Genomic DNA, 21175 nt, shown 5'->3' on the forward strand with positions numbered 1-21175 from the left:
TCAGTTCAAAGCACGTGTGGGCTACAACAGCTTGTGAAGATTGTTACCTTTTCTTCTGTCATTTGAACAGGTTTGAATTGTTTTCTGTTTGGCTATCGCCGAAATACAGATTAAAATGTAGTACTTGGACTTGCAAGAACATGCTAAATAATGTTTAAAAATTATTACAAAAGCCACAAGTTAGCAGCAGAATGAGTAACACATAGTATATTAAAAGGAAATTAAAATTCCTATTGCTGCATTTTATTGAATTATAATTTTTGTTATAATAAAAATCAAATGTATGTCAAATACATAGTGATTTTGCCTCCCTTTCATATGGATAATACTAAAATCTTCAAAGAGCTGAAACATGTCAGGAATAAATAGTATTTAATTATAAACCATTTTTTGTGCAATATTGCATGGGACTGGACTCATGCCGGAGAACCAGAACACCCACATTCCCATCTAAGGCACCGGGGAGGTTTTCAGTTTGGAAGGAGCTGCCAAAATTAGCTGTTCGGAACTTGTATTCATGCAGGGTGTGTGCATCTTTCAAGTAATTCCCCCCTCAGTTTCAGGAACTGTGGTTGAACTAGGCCAGATCTTCTAGGTAAACGTTCTGCTTACATATCACAAAAAGGTGACTTGTTCAAGATCATGAATGTTATCTGGTAAGATCTGGCTTCAACTTCCTAGACTACAGACAATCAGGTGTATTACATCCCTACAACTGCATGATGGATGAATTTGTGGTGCCTTTTTATTATATATAAATACATTTATGCTCTTTGTCTTACCTGTTGGCAGCTGCCACTGTCAGAGCATGGCCAGATAGTTATAGCACAACTGAGGAGGTGGGGAGCTCTGAAAGTGCATCAGCTGCTGATGAAATAAAAACTCAGTTGGCAGAATATTCCCCTGAGAAGGTCCCATCCCTCTTTCCCCATTCCCAGCTGCTCCTTCGTTTTGCCAGAAGCTTCTGACCCCATCAGTTGGGCTGAATGCCAAAGAAATTGTACATGTGGCTGGTCTCTAAGTGAGGAGAAGTAGATTTCTGTCAAGGGTATAGAATGAGAATCCTTATTTGGTTCAAATCAAGCACTGGGTATCGTTCCAATGCAAAATTAACAACCCTAATTTAAACCATGAGGAAATGGGAAAGGATGTGTTGGATTTGGAGGTGGACAGCTGGAGAAGAAATACATTAGTGAAAGCAGTTATGAAACAAAAACTGAAGCGATCATAATCACTTCTCCAAATGTGGAAGCCTGAAATACTTCAGGATACAAGTCCACTAATTACAAATCTAGCAAATATGCCTGTACAGCTTTACCTCTGTGCTGGCAGGAAATAGGAAAATAGATCATCAAGAAACCTAATTATTATTCTTCTGGACTTCCTAATGTATTGGCGGTTTAAGTGTTGGTATTTTGATCACTTGGTTCTGAAAGAGTTGTTTGGCTATTCTCTGACAGACCAGAAATAACTTAAAGCTTTCTTAGTTCATTGTCCATTGTCCACAATGGCTTGTGCTATACTGTCTCTGAGGACTCGCTGTAAAAAATTAATGCTTTCTACTGTAAGATACAAGACCGACATATTTAGGAGACTAGAGAATTTATAAATTAAAAAAAAATTAGCCTAAAATTATATCATCCATGTAAGTACATGTTTTTCTTGAGATAACACAAAGTTTAAGTGGGCTCTTGAAGGCTGAGTTCCTGAAGCATCATTCGTGATAGGGAAATTGATTGATAATTATAGCTCTGTGTATCAATCTGTAATATCTCCTGCAATTTCTTTATATAGGTAGCTAGGAAACAAGAAGAACAAAGTGCTTTATATCTGCTGAGTTAGATAAAATTGCCAATTTTAAAGCAAAGCAATTTTATTATTATTTAGCCTATGTGTTAATTTGAAAAGGTATGTGCTGGATTAAAATGAGCTACTGATAAATGATTAGGATGGTTTGAGCTAAAATAAAGGATGGTTTTTTCACCTGAACAAAATACATGCAAGTAAAATAATGCATACCATAACTTTCAACAGTCAAATTATGCTCAGATGAAATTTTAGGGGTGAAAGCAACAGAAGTTTTTATCTAATCAAAATATATAATACCTGCCCTTAGGTTTAGTTTATGTTACTTAGGGGTATTATAACTGTAACAAAAAAAAAAGAAATAACAAACCAAAAAACCAACCCCCCCCAAAAGGTAGGTGATCTGCTTTAAGGAAAAGTAGTTTCCTTGTAACTGCATTCTAAGCCTTATTTTGATTTGCTGTGCACAGCATACAGCTCCAACATTTAATAAATAATGCAATCACAGCATTCTTATAAATGGAAATACAGATCACCTGACTATCTAAAAACAAAGAAAGAGTGATAGGGTAGAAGCTGGAAAAAAATGCATGAGTGTTCTCAAAAAGTTTCTTTAGCTTAATAATTACTCATGCATATCTTATATTCTCCTATGTAATCTAAGAATTAGCCTATCAGCTTGGTTATTTGTAATAGTAAGTAATACCCTCTAGTGGTATACATAGGAAAAGAAGCCAGACAATGAATTACTATTTTTTTTTTTTTAAATTGTGAAAGAGGCCAAATAATGTTTTCTCTTGTAGAAACATAGGGTATCTCTGGTCTGTTCAGGAGTGGAAATGGCAAATGTGCTGCAAGCATTAGGCTTAAGTTAGATGTCTCGGTTTAGTTAGAATAACTGCATCTAGAATATGACCTGGATCACTAGAAGTCTTGAATCACTGGTTGTTTGCAGACAAAACAAATTGCCACTGCCACACTCGTAGTCTGAGTGGTTCTAGTGATGTCCAGGTCAGAGAGACCTCTCCTTCCATCTGAGGGCTACATTGCATTCATACAAGTTAAAGGGAACTCTGTATGCAAAATTGGAATATTCACCAGTCTCCAATATTGCAGTGTAATAAAGTCTGTATTTCCAGACTCCACATGCAGTTCAGAGTTTATGATCAAAAAAAGATTTTCTGAAGAAGCTCATAATTGGGGTTTCCTGCAGTTACCAGATCTTTTATTTGCCAGTTGGCAAAAGTTCAGGAATTGAAGTGAAAGCTGGCAGTGTTAGGAAGAAATCTAAGAAACGCCCCCCTTACCAAGAAAAATCGGTTGGGCTTATTAAACGAAGTGTGCAAATACTCTTCAATCTTTTCCAGAAGCCCAGACAACTAATGGAGAGTCATCTAGCTCCATTCTGAAATCATCCCTGTTTCATAAACAAAATATCCCTATGTAATGGTGATACCCAGCAACTTCTTCCATTTCTCTAAAGTAGCATGTCAGTGTGCAGTATTTGTTGTAATGTGATGATCCTTGACTAGTATCATATCATTCTGATTGTCACTTTGGTTTTGTCCTTCTCCTGCAATCCTGTTACAGCTACAAGACTTTAAAGCTCTTGGTAGTTTGTCATGGTTTTTCTGTGGCACTGATTACTTCCTGCCCCTCCAAGAGAAAGGATCCTGTACTATTCAGGCATCACACTGGTTCAGATTTTAAATCAGCTTCTAAACTAATGTTAAGCAATATGGTAGTCGGAAGCCAATTATTTTAAGGCCTCTTGAAGGATTTACTATGCCTTATCTTTCTCAGCTGTAGTAATTCTGTATTATGTTCCTGGCATTAGTTCAGCTACTGCAAGGCCTTGGACCAGTGTAATCTTCAATTCCTCTAGTTATCTCATTATTTTTTTTTTTCTTATGCTGTGACAAACCAGTTCCACTCTCTTTATCCTCTTCTAAAGCATATAATGAAATAGTGAAAAAAATTGCCCATCTCCTAGCTGGTGAAACTTCACTGATGCTAATGTGGTACTATAGGACCTAATTAAGCTCATTAACTTTCAGACTCCCATCATGGTTAATAAAACTGAGACAGTAGTTAAAAAGTTCTGACAAGGATTTATTAATTTATGCTTCTGAACAAATGTGTCTGACAGTTGAATGATGAGATTGCCATACTCTGTACAGAGGGTTTTTTCTAGAAATCTTCTTTCCACTGTGTTGACAGAACTTGCAATATAGAAGTTCAGGAGTGGGTGTCAGTTCCCAGACTCTAACCCAGTTACAAAGATGGCTGCATGCCCAGATGAGATGAAGGTTCAGACTTACTCGCTACTGTTCCTGTTTCTGTATGTTCAATCTTGCTAAAAACCCAATCAAGCTGTCTGACACCTGGCACAGGAGGGAGACACGAAGTGTCACCTTCCTGTGCTAAGCTGGCTAGGAAGTTTTATTACCAAAAAGAAAAGGAAAAAAAAAATATCCCACAAAGCTATTTCAAGCTAAAAGCCGGAAGGAAAGAAGCTGGTCAAGCTGAGCCTTCTGTGCCTTTTTTTTTTTCCTGTCCATGCTGAAGGTTGAGAAAAGTCTCCTTCAAAGGAAAAGAACCTCTATCCTTTAACTGGTGGGGAAATGGCAGTTCTGTGGTTACTTTAAAAATGCTGCTTTCTGGCAGGCAGGCAGATACTGACTGTAAGTGGCATTTTGTGCGGAACACTTGCAGATCGGCAGATATTGACTGTGAATGGCATTTTGTGCAGAACACTTATTTTTCAAACCTTTAAATACTGATTTATATATATATGAAAGACATATAAAATCTCTAAATATTTTCTTCAAGCCTTAATTTCTTCATCCACTGGCAAAAAAATAAATAGGAAAGTTTTCTAATCTTCACTTGAATTGTCAAATTCCTCCCAGTCTGATACGCTCATAACTTCCGATGGAAAGTCAAGGTGATACTTCACGCGGTCTGCGTGCCATTCTGAGAACCATTTCTCTGTTTCCATTAAAATAGCCCTGGGCAAAGTGAGGACGCAGGCAGCCATCCCAGAAATATCATCCTCCAGCTGGGGTCCTTCCTCCCAACAGTCTCTGTCTGCATCATAAATGTGGACATAGTCCATGCGGATTCCTCTGTTGTGGGATCTGCCTCCCAAGACATAGATCCTGTTGTCTAAGACGGCAATTCCTGGCTCTCCGTGTCCTGCAGGAAGTGGACATACGTTTGTCCACTGATCAGTGCTTGGCGTATAGCAGGCAACCTGTGAAAAAAAGAAAAGAGATTAGCCAAAGATGAACTTGTATCTTAGTGACAGAGCCTGACCATATGGCAAACTACGTAGGAAGCCATGCGATATCATCAGTCTTTTGACAGGGTGTTGATAATGGAGAGAGCATATCGCTATGTAGTAGAAGTACAGTACTCAGCAGAAAAATCTGCACAGTTGCCATATAGCTTTGAATCACAACTTCTGATGCTGCTGCTGGGGTAACAGCTGTATGCCATTCAAAAAATGTACACTAAAGTGAAAGAGATGGGGACACATGGTAATATAAGCTCAGACATAATGCATCTGTTTGCATTAGGGAAAAATGTGCTGGAACGTACAAATATGACAAATCCGCTAAGCTGTCTCTGCACCATATGTTGGGAAGTTTTAGATTTCACTGGGTACCTAGTTAGATAACTGCTTGTCTTTGTAAGCACCTTTTTATCATTCAGATACACTTTTCAGCTAGATTTAATTCTGCCATCTTCATTGGCTTTATAAGAGCAGTTACTTTTTGTGTCTTTTTTTCATGTCTCTAGCAGTTCTAGAAGCTGGAAGAAGACTCAAGAGAATTCTCTCCAGACATCACTTACCATCAGGTACTGTATATTTAATTGCATCGCTATCTAACATATCCTTAATAACTCTGTCCAGCAATTACACATTGGTAATCTAAGTCTTCAACTTAGAAAAAACTGCATGTGAGAAGACAATGTAAAGTAAATTTACTTGATGTGCTACTTATTTGGTATGTGTACACCAGTGAATATTATCTATCAAAGTTGTTTTAAAATTGATAGGAATTCCAGGTGCTGGAGCTTTAATTCTTTGTGGGTTAGGCAATGCATTCAAGATAGCAGTAAATAAATCATTGCAATTGAGTGGAGAAGAGCTGGTGCAGGAGCTATGCTGGGCAGTTTTATTTGCATATTTAGTAGGAGAAAGACATTATAACACATGGGAGTGCAAGCATCCATAAGAATGACTCTTCCAGGAAAGACACAGGTATGACATGCTCTCACCTGGTGAACATCCCTTCTGTAGCCAGAATCATTATTGCTTCCTCCAATCACATAGAGCTTTCCCAGCAGTGCAGCCATCCCATGCCAAGCCCGTCTCACTGGACCATCTGCTAAAACTTCCCAGCGGTCAGTCTTTGGGTCATAACATTGTAGCTCCTTCAAATAGTCTTCTCCTCTCCTCCCACAGGTAATATACATCTTCCCATCCAGTGCTGCTCCAGCATGTGCGTACACCTGTATCACCACATGGGAAAGCAAGAGGTTGAGGTCTGGATTTATGTATTTGTCCCAGTTTCAAAGTATGGTATAGATATTATCAGGAATGCAAGTTATCCTACCTAGTAACACTCAACTGGATCTTATGTCTTTATAAAAACATGTCAGCATTGATGCACATTTATTATTTTTGACCTCATGTAAGCTGTTTAAACCTCTTCTGCCTCTGCATCCCTCTTGTAAAATGGCAGTAATATTTAAATTTTTAAGGTGTCCTGAGATTCTCAATTGAGAATCATTATGAAATCACAAAAATTATTTTGTGCTTGTCGCTTGACCCAAAGCTTTTAAAAGGTGTAGTAGAAATCAGCATAGTTTCTTGAAAGATTACATAGGATCTTAGTTTTCTTCCCCAACCAAGAAGGATAAATGGTACTGGTGACACAAGATTGCTATTCACTCACACATTTCAAATGAGTAATGGTTCTATGTTAGCTGACTGAGATGTGATTCTGCATCACATCAAGTATTGTCACCAGAACTTGTTACCAGATCCCAGTTGTGTGTCCAGGAACTAAGCAGTCTATGGAAAATGATGTGCCTTCATACTGGGGCATTATCTCTTCTGATCAGGAGTAAAGCATCTTGTCAGGACTGTGGCTCATAGTTTACCTGCCTAGGAGGAATGGCAACTTCCTGTTCTCAAAGGTTATGTGTTCAGTCTTGAATCATTTTAATGATTAAGACAATAAAGGTGCATGGGAAAGCAACAAGCAAACAGGAAAAATAAGCATCTAATCTCAAAATGGAATTTACATATATTATTATTCTATGTTCTTGATATTCATTTATCCTATATACAAAGGCTACTGCTTCCCATGTGAATATCAGCAAATTTAAAGCTATACATGAGAAAAGCATTTAAAAAGATGAAATCAGGAACTGGGGAACTGTAGTAGCGTGTGTGGCTAATACACTTCTTACCTCCTTCTTCAGAGGTGTCACATATTCCCAAGTGTTGCTTTTAGGGTCGTACCTCTCCACTTCCCTCAGGTCTTCATGGTAATCTCGGCCTGCGACAGCATATATATAGTTGTCCACAACACAAACACTGAGGTCAGCGTGCTCTTGCTGCAGGGACTGGATCTGGAACCATTTGTTGTGTCGTGGGTCATACCTTGTATTAACAGAAGAATGGGATCAAAGAAAGTTATTCATACAGCCACAGAATCATTGCTGGAATACCAGACAGCACCACAGATGTGGGTTACTGTACTGCCTTTGGCTGAAATTGAGCTCAGCCTGGCCTGTCAGCATTTTATTACCAGCAAAGTTGCTTTATTCTATTTTTAGAAGATGTATTTTAGCTGATATAATCATGCTATAAAAGCGTAGGGTTTCCATTATCTTATGCACTGCTGTCAGGTTATGTATCAAAGTCTCTGTTTGCACAAAGCCATTCTACAAGGTAAAACAGTCTAAATATAGCACAAAGACTGAATCTGGATCTTCAAGAGTCCAAGAAAAGCTTAAATATGTGGTGGGTTCTTTGATTCTTTTCTCTAAATATCTGCTGCTCAAAGTGAACCTCATGATTCATTTTCAGATCAAAATATCTCTCTGGTTTGGAAATTTTAGTTAAAGAGAAAATTGCTTTTGAAGGGAAACTATGCATGCCATAAAATAAGAGCAACCCAGCTAAAACTGGCACAGAAGCATATAAGAGGACCCTGGAATCCTGCTATTCTGCACACAAATTCTTGATAATCAACCAGTAACAGCATTTTATTTAAAAATCACTTTTGTTAGCTAAACCCCTTTGTGTTGGGACCAAAACTACACACAAAGGACTTCTACAAAATATTAATTCAAGAGCATCTAGACAATCGAGGGTTCTAGGGCATCCTAGTTCATTACTGCTTCCCACAACTTTAATACTTGCCTGCTTCAACAAGGCAGGAAGGTACCATGTGAAATGCTCTGGAATGAGGAGCTGTTTTTACCCTGTCAGGCTTGGCTTTGTCCCACAAGCACTGCTGGAAGTTTCCTGTTACTATGAGGCTCGTTTCTTTATGTCTAGTTTTCTTTCAGTGAGACCCTTGCATGCTTCCTAATGTTTTGGCTGGCAAGTGCACAGACTGCACTACTGGCTTACTGACTCAGAGACGGGCAACAGGGTGGTAATAAAAGTAACAGCAGGATTATCCTTATCTTACCTCCAACACCTTGACTCTGCTCGAAAACCACTTACGTTGTTGTCTCCACCAATTAAATATACAAAATTATTGAGAACAGCAATCCCTTGGTTGGACATTCTGGGAGCTAGTGCAGCTGTAAAGTGCCTCCACTCTCCCAACAAGGGGTTCAGATACTTGGCTTGATCACTGAGGACAATGGATGGCGTAGAATGCATCCCTCCAAATCCCACTACACACTGGAACTCTGATCTCAGCTGTGTTTGTGAGCTCTGAAGCATTGGCTGAAGACATTCATTCTTGTGGTACATTAATGCATCTGCGACAGTGTCTTTTAAAGGACATGGACTTAATTTGTCATGAAGTCTTTGCAGGATCTGGGGTTCCATCAGAGGAAAACGAACTGTCTCAAGTAGCTTAAGGGGCTCCATCAGGGAGACCTGATCTGTCTCCAGTTGCTCTGGAGAATAATGATAAAAAAGTGCTCCATCATAAACTTCAAACTCATAGTTAACCTCCAAACGGTTGCTGCTGAGAAGGGAGTAGACTTTCTGCAAGGGCAGCTGTCGGTACACTTGTGTCCTTGAGAAAGCTGCAAAGTTCTTCAAAATGTAGGAGTCCAGCTGATCGCTCAAGTGTCTCAAGTCATAATGGTCAGCTAGTTTGTATACGTCAAGGATGTTCTCTTCGTCTACCCAGGACATGAGAAAATCACAACAGAACTTAATGACTTCTGGAATCTGCAAGAGAGACAGATTTTTCATTTCAGATACTACTTGCCTCACACTCAGATGACAGAAGCCTGGGATGACTCTTAAGGAAATTGTGCACAAGATGACTGCTCTCCTCACAGTCTGATCACCATGTTCACTTGCACCCAATTCACCTTTCTCCAGAAAAAATAACAACTCAACATGAGTGTGCAGATGAATATGATATAGATCTTCTGCACTTACTGCAGAAACCTTAGTGGTCGGATTTCCTGTAGTGCCAGGATCAGGGGAGGTTATATGCCTGTGGACTCAGTCTGGGGAAGATCTTGGCAGGCTTGAGCAGCACAACAATTTCTGAGCAGCAAGCCCTGTCTTTTGCCATAGGCCAGAGGTATTCTGTTCTAGGGAAGCTTTTATAAGCAGATCAGTGGAAGTGAGTGCTGTATAAAATGAGAGTATATATAAGGAATAAAGCCATTGGCACAAATAAGATGTGGACTGTTCCTACCCTTCCATACTTAGTTCCAGTGGATACAGCATCCCAAAGAAATTCTCATCAGACCCACGCTCTTTTTCACCCCCTTACCCTCCATTTAACAAGAAATCCGTGTTTACTTTTTCTTTCATTGTTGCTTTTTTTTCTTGCTGCTTTTCTGTCGCATCTCCCAGTACCTCACCTGAAGCTGACAGGCTGCAGCTAAGGTTTCCTGTACACTGTTCACACTGAGTTCCAGCTCAGAAGTATAAATGAAGTTCAAGATTTTACACATTGCATTGTAGGAGATGCCATGAATATGAACTTCTTCTTGTTCCATCTCTCTCAGTCCTCCTGCAAACATTCCTCTGTAAAAAAGACAATGGCACGTGCTGTGGCAGATTTGCATTGAAGCTATATTCAGATTGGTTATCTTGCATTGTCCTGGGAACATAAGAAATATTCAGAAAAATAAAAATCTAGCTGGACACTTTTACGGGATTGCCTCTTCTCTAAGCAAATATACAAAGAGTACAGGCCTTTAGGATGTAATAAAGTAATACCCTTCATTCTGCAGAACAATAGTAGAGGCCATCTGAAAGGTAGGATTCGCGGCCGAAGGACTTACATACAGACCCAGTACATATGGATGGTCAGTGGGCAGATACTCTGCGTGTGGGGGAAGAGAGAAAACAGAGAAACTTCGGACTGTAAGAATTTTTTTCTAAGCTAGAGCAGTTTTTCCTTCAGTTAGGAGTTTGTCTGGATTGCCTTGGAATTTGTTTGTTTGCGCTATGAAAATAAAGTCAGTTCAAGAAACTGCTAGTCAAATTGACCAGGGAGTGCCTCATTTAATGGACAGCAGGTCACACTACAGGCACATAACAGAGGAGTGACAGCTTCCAGTGGCTTTTTGTGTATTATGAAGTGATCACCACAATGGGCAAAGTCTTACAATGCTAAGGATATGTTAAAAGCCACCCAGAGTGCATTTATGCAGAATACACCTGTTCAGATAGTTGCTCCGAGTACTACATGCAGTGAATTTAGTGGAGATAAGCTCATTGTGCAGTAACAAGAACTTTATTTCTGTAGAGACATAACAGAGAGATAAATAAAGCCATACTTAGTATTTTGAAATACATTCAGCTCCATCTTATGGGTCTAATTTTACATCCAGGAGCCGTGTGCCAAGACAGTAGTACATTGGATGTTGCAGGTTTGAGTAACATTCAGACACACGCATGTTACTGCTGTACTGAAGTGTACCTGAAATAGTCACAGGATGCAGCCAGAAGGATGCGATGAGCCTCAATAGGTTTCTCTTCCACTACCAGAACTACATCGAAGAGGATGCTGCTGTCTCGGAGAGATACCAAGCCACTGAGCAAGGCCTGAGAGTGCTCTGCACTGCGGTAGGTGTTGCTGGTGCGCTGCTGAAGGGAGGGCTCAAGCTGAGCTTTGTGTGGCTGAGTCAGCTCCTGATCCTCCGCCATCCCAGGCAGAAATGCTCAGCCACCAGCTGTAGCAGAATTAAATCTGTGAGACAACAGAATCAGCAAAGGTTTGTGCCTTTTGCTTTACAAATGGTCCTCTGAACTCCGCCTGTCACGGTAAGTAAATCAAACCAACTTCTCAGTCAAAGGACAGACAGTTCTATGCTGCAGAAATTATTGAGTCATGAGACTGGAAATAGGCAGGTGTATATCAGCACATCAAATTGGTAGAACATGTTTTTTCAAACAGGTATTCTTACTTTTGGGTTTTCAGTCCAGGCGTCGGAGTATGTAGCATGTAAGGATTCTTTTTTTTCTCAGCAAGAGTTTCACTTCCCAACCCACTACCAGAAAGAACCCCTTGTTTCCTTTGCATTTCTGCATAATTTGTAACAAAGAACAAAACTGACATAATTTTTGCCAAATTCCAAGTGGGCTAATGTACTCAGATAACTTTGCTGCTATATAAACTGCACCTTCACTCTTTCTCTTGATATTTTACCCAGAATCTGAAAGCTCTCCTCTCTCCCTGTCTTTGCTGTTTCATTTTCCTTAGCTGAGCACATTTCCACCTATCATCCTATAAAATACTACATGAAACTGTAGGCTTCAAAGTGAGTTTCTTTATTGTGACAGCTTCAAGCTAGCATGCACTACGGCTTTTCACTTCACTGTGGTTCCCTGCAGAGAGGGTGTTTCCTCCAGTGTAGGCACCATACAGGCCTATTCTGTACCTTTTCCTGAGGCTGCCATTGGCACTGGAGGAAGGTCCCCTGTGACACACGTGGAAATGTGTAAGAAGCTGTCTGGAAGTGATTGTGTTTCACGTCTATGGTTAAGCTCTCAGAATCTCATGAGCCCTCTTCTACCGTCCTGTAATTTACCCTTTCCGTTGTCTTTGAAGAATGTGAGAAGTTGTAGCAGCTCATAGTCTCTATCCAGTTGTCAGAGCACATTAAAAAAAACCCCCACACATCAGCAAAAGGAAATAACTTGGCTGATATGGCTGCGTAAGACAGTTGTAACAGCTTCTCCGCCAGCAGCCTGGGAAACAGCTTAGTGGGACAAGGGATGGTCACAAGGGGTTAGCAGCAGTCAGAGAAGCAAAAGCAGAACAAACCCAGTGAACCGAAACAGACAATGAAAAAAGGGAACCATTGTTTAATTGTGCCAGCCATAGAGAGCGAATGCAGTGTTGGAAATCTCTGAGAGTACTCAAGGTATTTTGTGTGTGGTCAGTGAGGAACGAGCTTTCTGGATGACACCAAGAAATATGCAAATGTTTATCGCTTTGCCTGAGGAAAGTTACCCTACACTGTCAAAAAGAAAAGGAAGCTAGGTGGCATTGTATGGTAAATGCGATGAAAAACAAAACTGAAAAAGCATATTAATGGTTTTCTGCTCTTTGCCAGCAAAACCAAGACAACCAGCTCTAGAAGAGGAGCTCTGACAGGACAGCATTTTCGGGAGCACAGTCAGGTTGATAACACAGGAGAAATTCTCCATCATCAGCTGAAGAGATGAGTAATGGATTATTTTTCATGGCAAGCAGATGCTTTTCCTAGAAATAAGATGACTGCTTTTGAAGCAGACAAAACACTACTGTATGTTTTGAATGCTAAAAGTGATGGATTGAGGCAAGGGAGATAAGATAGCATAATAAGAAAGGCAAGTGAAGGAGTGTTTCTAGTTGTTGATCAGAAATTTCCCATTTCATTAGAAGGGAATAAATGCAGCAAAAACAAAGTAGGGTGAGGTATGGTCCAAATGAGGAACAAATTCAGATGAACCAGATTAACTCTGTTGATGTGGTTTAATGTGGTTAACAATCCAGAACTAATGCGGTCAATGCTCCAAAAAAGGTTACATCTTTTCAGCTACTTGGAGAGCTATGTCAAAATAAGTCTCTATGAGAGTAAAATCATTGCATCACAAAGCAGAAGTAAATGTAACAAATGAACTGCTTTCTGAACTCAAAGACTTCTGTTGGGTAAGGCAAACAGCATGACCTTTGATACAATATTATAGTGTGTCATATAGCGTAGTCATTGGTGGAAGATAAGCTAGAGAGGAATAAGTGTGATATATTAAACTACACAGGCCATTGAACACATGTAACAAGTGTTAGCAATGAAATGTTTTGTAGGAGATGTGGCTTCCCAAGAGAGATGGAGGGTAGAGTGGGAAACATCTATAATTATGCCAGGCCTCTACTACCTTTAACCCAACTGTAGATGGCTACTATTCAAAATACATTCTGCATCCAAATAATCTGAAAAAGGACCAGAAAGGGGGTGAAGCTTCCAGCAAGCAAAGCTCCAGAAGGGATCCTATCTTACCAGTATGGTAACTGGAACCAGGAACATCAAATAGTATTATGAAAAACAGTGAAGAAAAAAAATCAGGGATTCTGAAGCATGCATGAACATTAGTATTTGCAGAGCTTTCAGTGAAAAATGGGGCTGTCTCAGAGGTCTGCAGGGACTTTATGTCACTGCTAGGTCTACTAGATATGGACTGGAATTATCCCACAACTGTTGGCAATAGGTGAACAAACCAGCCCTTCTCGCAGACCTGCAGTAAGCCCAGTGTGGTCAAACACAGATGCTTGGAGTGGCTGAACTATCCTCCGCAGCTGATTTTTGGCTGGTCAACAGCTGAGCCAACGAGTATTTTGCTTTATTAATATCTTCTGAATTTTGGCAGCCCCTATTTCTTGTCCTCAACTTCTGTCCCTGGGTTGTATCTTGGCTGTCACTGGTGAGCTGGACTGTACATCAACACGAGAGCTGCCTTGTGTGTCTGGAGCACAGAGCCACTATGATATGGAAATTCACCGCTCTCTGTAGCAACCTGTGAGTATTTTGCCATGCACAGTTATCTGCTGTTAACCAGTTTGGGGTGTGTAGGTTGATAGTGCTGACTCTCTGTAAAAAGAGTAGAATGCTACTGAGCAGGTACAACGTACGTGGTCTAAAACTTGCCAGCACTCATAATCTCTTCTTGTACATGGATACAGGAAGTTTCTCAGTTATAGTGTGGCTACTCAGAGAACCTCTATGCTGTCATGTGTACCTCACTACTCTCCTAAACAGGGCTTTAAGGCTTATTTATAAGTATGTGTGTCTGTTGTCATAGTTTTAACCAATGCTGACTACTCTCGAAAAGTTCTTGATGTAGTGATTTTCATTAGTTGTTGCCAACATATAAAATTGCAGGTGAGTGCTTGTGGTATTAGTCTATGATGTCTGACTGACACAAGTGGTTAAGTCCTCTTCTTTGAGCCAAAAGCCAAGGAAAGCCTCTTAACTCCTACCTAGGTAGTCTAAGGAGCTGGTATAAAAGACCTTTAAGACAAAGAAGGGTAGGGGCTCATGAGGGATGGCCAGCAAGATTCATTTAGCTGATTACCGAGTGTGCTCAGCTTTGTAATAGCTGTACAAGGAGCAGCTGGGCTTGGGTGGGAAGTTACAAAAAGTGGTTGCTGAAGCAGGGTTAGTGGGGCTGTGTTGTGGGCTGCTTTGAAGAAAAGTGGGGTGGTTTTGGCATTTGAGTTTTCTGGATTAAATGTGCTGTGCTTGGTGAGCCGATAGGTTTTGTGTACTTCTCTGAGTATTGTTCTAAATGCTGACTACAAGTTTCTTGGGGAGAGACACTGGAGTTAGTACCTTGCTTCTCAGGCTGTCTGGTCTGTCTGCTTTGTCCCTTTGTTACTGTCTAAAAATCTGGTAGCCCAAACAGTGGAAGTGCATAATTTTGTGTGGTGTACCAGCTGGGTAGGGGAGAGGTGACTGTTAAGGTATTTAGGAATCGTTATGACTTTTACGTGTCCATCAGTCTTAAAAATGGCAAAGAAATTTATTAAATAACCTCAAACTTTTATTTTGCTTATTAAAAAAAAAAGGGAAAATGTCATACAAGCAGAATGGTTCTGAATGGAGAGACAGGTTTGTTGGGTCTTTTGCATGCTGCAGAAAACCTTCTGTTTACTGTTTGTCCTTCCTAACCACTTTGAAACTTTGCTGGCTTTTAGGGCTTGAGACACCATTTTCACAGGCTGGAATTTCTGTCCTGATAAATAAAGGAGCTGCACACAGGCCTTTGCTAACATGAATGCACAGTCCCTTGAACTACACAGCCAAGTTCCCTTTGTCCTGAGCCTCTCTGCTGTCAGCTTCTTGCTTGTAGGATGTTCCGCAGTCCTCTCTGTCCTCTTATTTCTGTTATTGAGAAACTACCTCTGTGACCGATGCAAGTTCCTAGAAAACTGAGTAATTTTTTTTCTCTCATCTTGTGCAAGTTTCTCTGTGCTGGTCAGCTGTTAACAGGGGGATTTGGTGGCTGAGTATTGCAGGCCTGACCCTAAGGTGGAAGAGATGAGGCGCTCTTTCTGTTCATTGTGCTTCTTTAATGGCAGCAAAGCTAAAAAGTGTTGTCCCATGTGCTGTGGGTGCTGCCTCCAGAAACAAGGGAAGGCAATTCCTTGTTCCAACCATTTTGAAACTGCAGAGAAAATCTGACTAGAGATTTTCTTAACTGGCTGTACAAAGTATTTAAGACTGTAGATATGTTGGTTTACCTTTGTGTTTTAGAGGACAAGGGTTAAGGTAATTATTAATTTTAGGGTATTGAGTGCCCAGTACATAAAGAGGAAGAAGGCGTATGAGCTACTCCAGTAAAGAACATTTTGGGGAGTGAAAATTCATATGGCGTACAGCACACTCTTCCTCACATTGAGAGCAGAGTCTTGCTTCCCTAAGAATATACCTGTGTTGTACCTGGGAGCACCTCCCAGCAGCTGGGTCAGGGCATATGTCCTGGAAGCATCCTGCTGCCAGTATAGATATACTCAGCCTTTATTCTCTGCTGAGATATGCACTGATCCTGTGCTTTAAACACAGTGTAGATAATTTACAGTGCTGAAGTCTGTTATTGGTATTGCATGGTATGAAATACACCTGGATAACTATTCACCCCTTCTGTAACTAGCATCCATGTCATACAGTGATGCTAACTAGTGTGTGGTGTGTGGGTGGGTTGTTTATTTTGTTTTTTTGTAAGGTTGTGCTGACAGCCTTGATTCTCTACTGTAGAGAAATGGCTGGATACAGGAAAGATTATCCAAGTTAGTTTCTATGGAAACACAGACATTTTTGTATTGAAGAGCTCATGGCTGTCAGTTACATCTCTACAAAGAGGTGTTTTACGCAGATAGTGATATTTTCTTGTGCATCAGCTGTGCCCAAAATAAACTAGGGCTTGCTGGTGTCGGGTATCCAAATCTGTTTAGCTTACTGTCACATGGACAGGTGGTTCAAGCTTGGGATGGGTCCCATGCTCTCTTAGAATTGTGGAATAATTGAGGCTGGAAAGAAGCTTGGAGGTCTCTAGTCCAGTCTCCTGCTCAAAGCAGCACAAACTTCAAATTTAGGTCAGGATGCTGAGAGCCTTGTCTAGTCAAGTGCAGAATCTCCAGCTTCATCAATAATTGGAAAAATGAGTGTTTAACCATCAATTTTTTTTTTCTTCTTTATCCTGTCTGAATTTCTTTTCCAACAATTTGTGACACTTGTCTCTCACCCTTGGCACTGTGCACCACAAAGAAGAGTTTGGCTCTACGTTTTTCTGTACCCATTAGATAGTTTAAAAAATGGCAACTGGCTCTGCCCTTAGCCTTTTCTTCTTTATGTTGAACAAACCTTCTTGCCTTGCATGCACTTCTGTCTCCTGCCCTGCACGGTGGTCCTCTACAGAACTCACAGGCTTTTCTTTCCGCATGGAGCTCAAAGTTGGGCATGGCATTCAGGTTTTGTAGGCTTATAAGTGCTGAACAGAGCAGGAAATAATAATTTCCCATGACCTGGGTATGCTTTCGCTAACACAGCCCAGGATGAAGTTGGCCCCTGTTGGAGGAATCATTTTCCACTTGGCTGCTAATCAGGATGCTCAAGCTTTCTTCTTGCAGAGCTGACTTGTAGCTAGGCTTGTCTCCAACCTGCTCTGCTACATGGAATTACTCTGATCCAGGTGCATGACTTCACTTTTGCTATTAAATCTATGTGGTTACTCTTGGTCCATTCTTTAAGTTTGGGGGACCCCTCAGCTGCAGCTCTGTCCTCTTTCTTGCAGGGCATCTTCTTCAGAGCTTTTTCCTAATACAGAGCAACCAGTGTGGCTTGCTGATTGTGATCCAAATAGATTAGGCCATTAGAAGGCTTACTGCATTGAAGGAAGTTTAAAACCTGTGCCCTAAGGCTTCCCACACCTTCCTCTCTCCCTAGGGAGTAACAAGAATTAGGATCTAAGCCAGGCTTCAGCTGAAAGCCAAACAAGAGACAAGACTAGAGCAAAATGCTATGATAGTTATGCTGACTCTCAAAGGTTGCAAATGCAAATAAACAGAACCTGGCTATGTACCAGCATTTTGAAAGGGCAGAGGGCACACAAACAAATAGATCAACTAGTCAGGGCGCGTACAGAATGGGGAGGCAGCTGGGTGCCTGCCAAAATAGTTCAGAACACAGATGTGATGCCACAAACAAACAAAAAGCAAAATGAATGTTCATTCTAACTGGAGTGCAAATACTGGAATAATTCACCAACTATATAATAATCTGTAATAGGCACTTGTAAGACTGTTTGCTACACAGAAGACAATTGAGTTACACCATTATGTGTACACAAGACTTAAGCCAGTTTCATGCTTTTGGAAGAAAACGGGAAGAGCGGTAAAAGATAAACAGAAGCTTTGCCTCAGTAGTGCTGCTTTCAGAATGATCCCGCTATGCGTTAACAACTATGTTAAAAAAATATATATCTTCCTGAAATACCACTTCACTTTAGAAAACTTCTACAAATGCAGGAAACAACCCAAACAACACATGTTGACCAAGGGCCCCACAAAAAGAAATGCAGACATCTGGTAGTATATAATATTAGTTTGATTACTCATCAAATGATGAGATGCTTTTGCTAGGTCTATGCACAGCAATTCTTAGAAAGCCCCTCAAAAATCCTAAAGACTTCTATAACAAGAACAATGCTTTTTAAAAATTAAGCTTCTACACAATCGAGTTCTCTCAGTAATAACTGTGCCAAAATTGACAGTTTATAAATTAGCCAGTGTTCCATGAACCTTGAGAGACTCAACTAGTTGATTAGACTGGAACTGGCTTTGTTGAACTGCTTAAACCACATCATGAATTTTTGGGGGAAAAAACCCCCAGAAAGTAATTAATTCTGTGCCAAATACAACAACTAAGTGACCTGGAAGAGAGCAAAGGGTTCTTCCAGCACATTTCAGCTCTGATTTCTTTACCAAACATTAATTCATTCATATTATTCACCACATTAATTTTGTTTCTGCAGGGATCCATGGTTTTTTTTTAGTTTCCTCCCTTTAACTTACCCACCAGGAACACAGAATGAGGGGTTTTCTCCGCAGGCAAAGGCAACTTGGGAGTTGCCCATCACCAGAAGAGGCAGCCCGACTCTAGACTAACCCTGCGATGAAGTGGTGGAAGCCAGTCCAGGCACACCTGGGGTTTTACTTTCTCTTCCCCTGTTGCAAACGCCTTTGCAGCTCCCGTCACCCGCCATCCTCCCGCTCGCTCATCCCACCCCTGGACCAGGGACGCGGGGCTTGGCCTCGGCCTCGACGGGGCATCCTTGGGGCTTCGCGCGGGGCTTGGGCTCAGCCCCGGCCTGGCTGGGGCGGGCTCGGCGGCGCCGGGGCTGCTGGGGCCGCAGACCCCGCTCCAGTCCCCGCACCGGGCGGCCCCCTGCCCTCGGTCCCCGCTCCCTTGCTCCGGGCATCCCTGCGGCGGGCAGGGGGAAGCGGGACACCGGGACAGGATTCTGCATGCGGCCCCAGGGCTCGGTTTGTCCCCCTGCGGGAACGGGTAACGGGGCCGGCTGGGGTGACGCCGCCTCCGCGGGAGCACTGGGTGGCCTTACCGGGGACCTACGCTCCCTGTCCCCGCTCCGCCGCCGCCCCAGCCACCTACCGAGAGCGGCGGCGGCGGCTTCCGCCTTCATGTGCGACCCGGAAACTACGGCCACGCGCGTGACGCGCCCACCCGACGAGGGAGGGGCGGCCGGAACCGGGGTGGGCGGCGGGGGCGAGAGTCCCCAGGGTCACCCGGTCACCCGCCAGCCCGAGGGGCCCCGGCGGCGCTGCCGTGTCCCTGAGCGCGGGTGCACCCGGCCGTGCGCCGGGCTTGTCACCCCCGCAGCGGCGCCCGGGGCTGCGGTGCCGGTGCCTGGGTCGGGACTACATTTCCCAGCGAGCCCCGCGCCGAGCCGGAAGCTAACGCGAGGGTTGGTCGCGCGGGCTTCGGGACTTCATTTCCCACAAGCCTTCAGCGCGCCGGAAGTGGGTTTACGGTACTTCCGCCGCGGCGTGTGGAGGAGCAGCGGCGGCGGGGAGCGCGGGGGCGGCAGCGGCGGCCGCAGGGATGGACGTGACCGGGCCTGAGACCGACTGGCGCAGCACCAACTTCCGGCAGAAGCTCGTCAGCCAGATGTGAGTGCGGGGCTGCGGCCCCAGCGCTGGGTAGGCCGCAGGCGGGTCTCGGCCGCTGCCAGGGGGGCTCCCGCTGCTCCTGTGCCCGTCCGTGCCCCGGTGGCTTGTCCCACCCGTCCCCGCGCCTCTGCGAGCCCTTCCCAGTCCTCACCTTGCTGCCTGGGTTCGTCCGGCGTTTCCTCTCCCCGGGGCCCTTCAGCCGCCCCCCTGTGCGGGGCCTCGTTACCCAGGTCTGCTCCGACCCCGTGCGGGGGGCAGCCCGGCTGGTTCTTTGGCGTCGTTCCGCTGAACCTCCTTGCGTTTCACTTTCCTTTTCCCCGGGAATACCGGTTTCCTGTCCCGCTGGACAGCATCTGCTTTGAGAGCTCCCGGTTTGGCAGTGTCCGTAGCGTTGCCAAGTCTGACATGTTCCATCTTATGAAACCCACACTTATTATCCTGCACCTGATTTTTTTTTTCTTAGGGGAAAAAATGGAATAAAAATATCAGTCACTTAATGTTTTGGTTATTTTGAACAGGGATTTGCTTTCTTGCTTCTAGAGCAAACAGCATCAAGATTGGCATCTATCTGATGCTTAAAAAACTGTTTAAAAAGTTCAGCTTATTGCATTTTCAGTTGTTCTTCGTGAAACAATCACTTTACTTGAATTACTTTGCTACTTTGTGTGTTCTGTTTTATGGGAGGCTATTTTACTCTACAAAAGATGACTGTTACAGAACTGAAAGCACTGTTCAGTGCTTCTGAAGTAGTGTTGAAATCCTTACTTATGTATGCTTGAAAAGCTTGGTCTTACCTTGCTGCTTATGAGAGTCAATATTTGAAAACAGATTGTCTTTTTTTTATGGTATGTAAACGGTTTACACTGTTTAACTGTGTGTGGTTTTACTGCCTAGCTGTGTGCTTTATTTACAGTGCTGTTTCAGAATTAAACTGTTATGATATTCATTAAGGAAATATGATAATATGTGTCTGCCAGAGCCGTGCAAACTGTCTTGGTGTTCAGAGCTGATGTTTTGCTTTCTAAACATTCTGCAAAGTTATCAGTCTTGTTAGATTAATCCCTTGCTTTTTTTTTCCTCTTCTACTCCATCAAAACAAGTAAACAAAAGTACCCTTGAATGCTGTGTAGGTTGTTCCTAACAGTTATGAAAATACACTGTCTTATATTTATGTATATCTTCCAGTTCATCCTGCAAATAACAAGTGGTGTTTCTCAAGGCAAATATGGATGGTTGGTCTTAAAATTTAACTTAAATGTATGGAACCATTCACATAACTCATCTTGAGTGCCTTGTTACTTTACAACACTGAATTTAAGTTTTGGAGGGTTTTTTGGGTTTTGTTTTTGAGAGGGTGATGTTATGTGGAGGAACATTTTGGGGTGCTGTGTGGTATCCTAGTGTGTGTGTAAGTGGTCAGTGTGTATGATGTGGTTGTCACTGAGAGAACACTGCATTTGGTG

At 42.4% G+C, this 21175-nt stretch overlaps 2 protein-coding genes across 5 annotated transcripts in view; one reads left to right on the forward strand and one right to left on the reverse strand.

Annotated features, from left to right (window-relative positions):
• Window positions 1-3897: 3897 nt before the first annotated feature.
• KLHL22 (kelch like family member 22) lies at window positions 3898-19220 on the reverse strand. Of its 2 annotated transcripts, XM_065851586.2 has the most exons (7): window positions 19195-19220; window positions 10962-11231; window positions 9895-10060; window positions 8526-9244; window positions 7294-7486; window positions 6094-6327; window positions 3898-5062 (listed from the first exon to the last, which is right to left on the reverse strand). In XM_065851586.2, the coding sequence occupies exons 2-7, from the start codon at window positions 11186-11188 to the stop codon at window positions 4685-4687; spliced, it is 1917 nt and encodes a 638-aa protein (XP_065707658.1). In that variant the 5' UTR covers window positions 11189-11231; window positions 19195-19220; the 3' UTR covers window positions 3898-4684. The 2 variants fall into 2 exon arrangements, with proteins under 2 accessions (XP_065707658.1, XP_065707660.1); XM_065851588.2 differs by lacking the exon at window positions 19195-19220 and having other exon boundaries at window positions 9895-10136; window positions 10962-11094.
• A 357-nt stretch (window positions 19221-19577) lies between these two features.
• The window catches only part of MED15 (mediator complex subunit 15), a 29265-nt gene continuing 27667 nt past the window's right edge, over window positions 19578-21175 (forward strand). For all 3 annotated transcript variants that reach the window (XM_065851388.2, XM_065851389.2, XM_065851390.2), the window contains exon 1: window positions 19578-19712. In XM_065851388.2, the coding sequence (XP_065707460.1) occupies window positions 19645-19712 (68 nt within the window). In that variant the 5' untranslated portion in view covers window positions 19578-19644. The remainder of the gene's footprint in view (window positions 19713-21175) is intronic.

This window comes from Patagioenas fasciata, chromosome 17 (genome assembly GCF_037038585.1).
Source record: "Patagioenas fasciata isolate bPatFas1 chromosome 17, bPatFas1.hap1, whole genome shotgun sequence".
Lineage (NCBI taxonomy): Eukaryota > Metazoa > Chordata > Aves > Columbiformes > Columbidae > Patagioenas > Patagioenas fasciata.

Bases quoted from the DNA above. Each gene is read 5' to 3' on its own strand.
- KLHL22 (XM_065851586.2), bottom strand. From the start codon at position 11,188: ATGGCGGAGGATCAGGAGCTGACTCAGCCACACAAAGCTCAGCTTGAG. The intron at 6,328-7,293 runs GTAAGAAGTGTA...GTGGTGATACAG, and splicing joins TGACACCTCTGAAGAAGGAG to GTGTACGCACATGCTGGAGC. The intron at 5,063-6,093 runs GTGAGAGCATGT...TTTTTTTCACAG, and splicing joins ACAGAAGGGATGTTCACCAG to GTTGCCTGCTATACGCCAAG.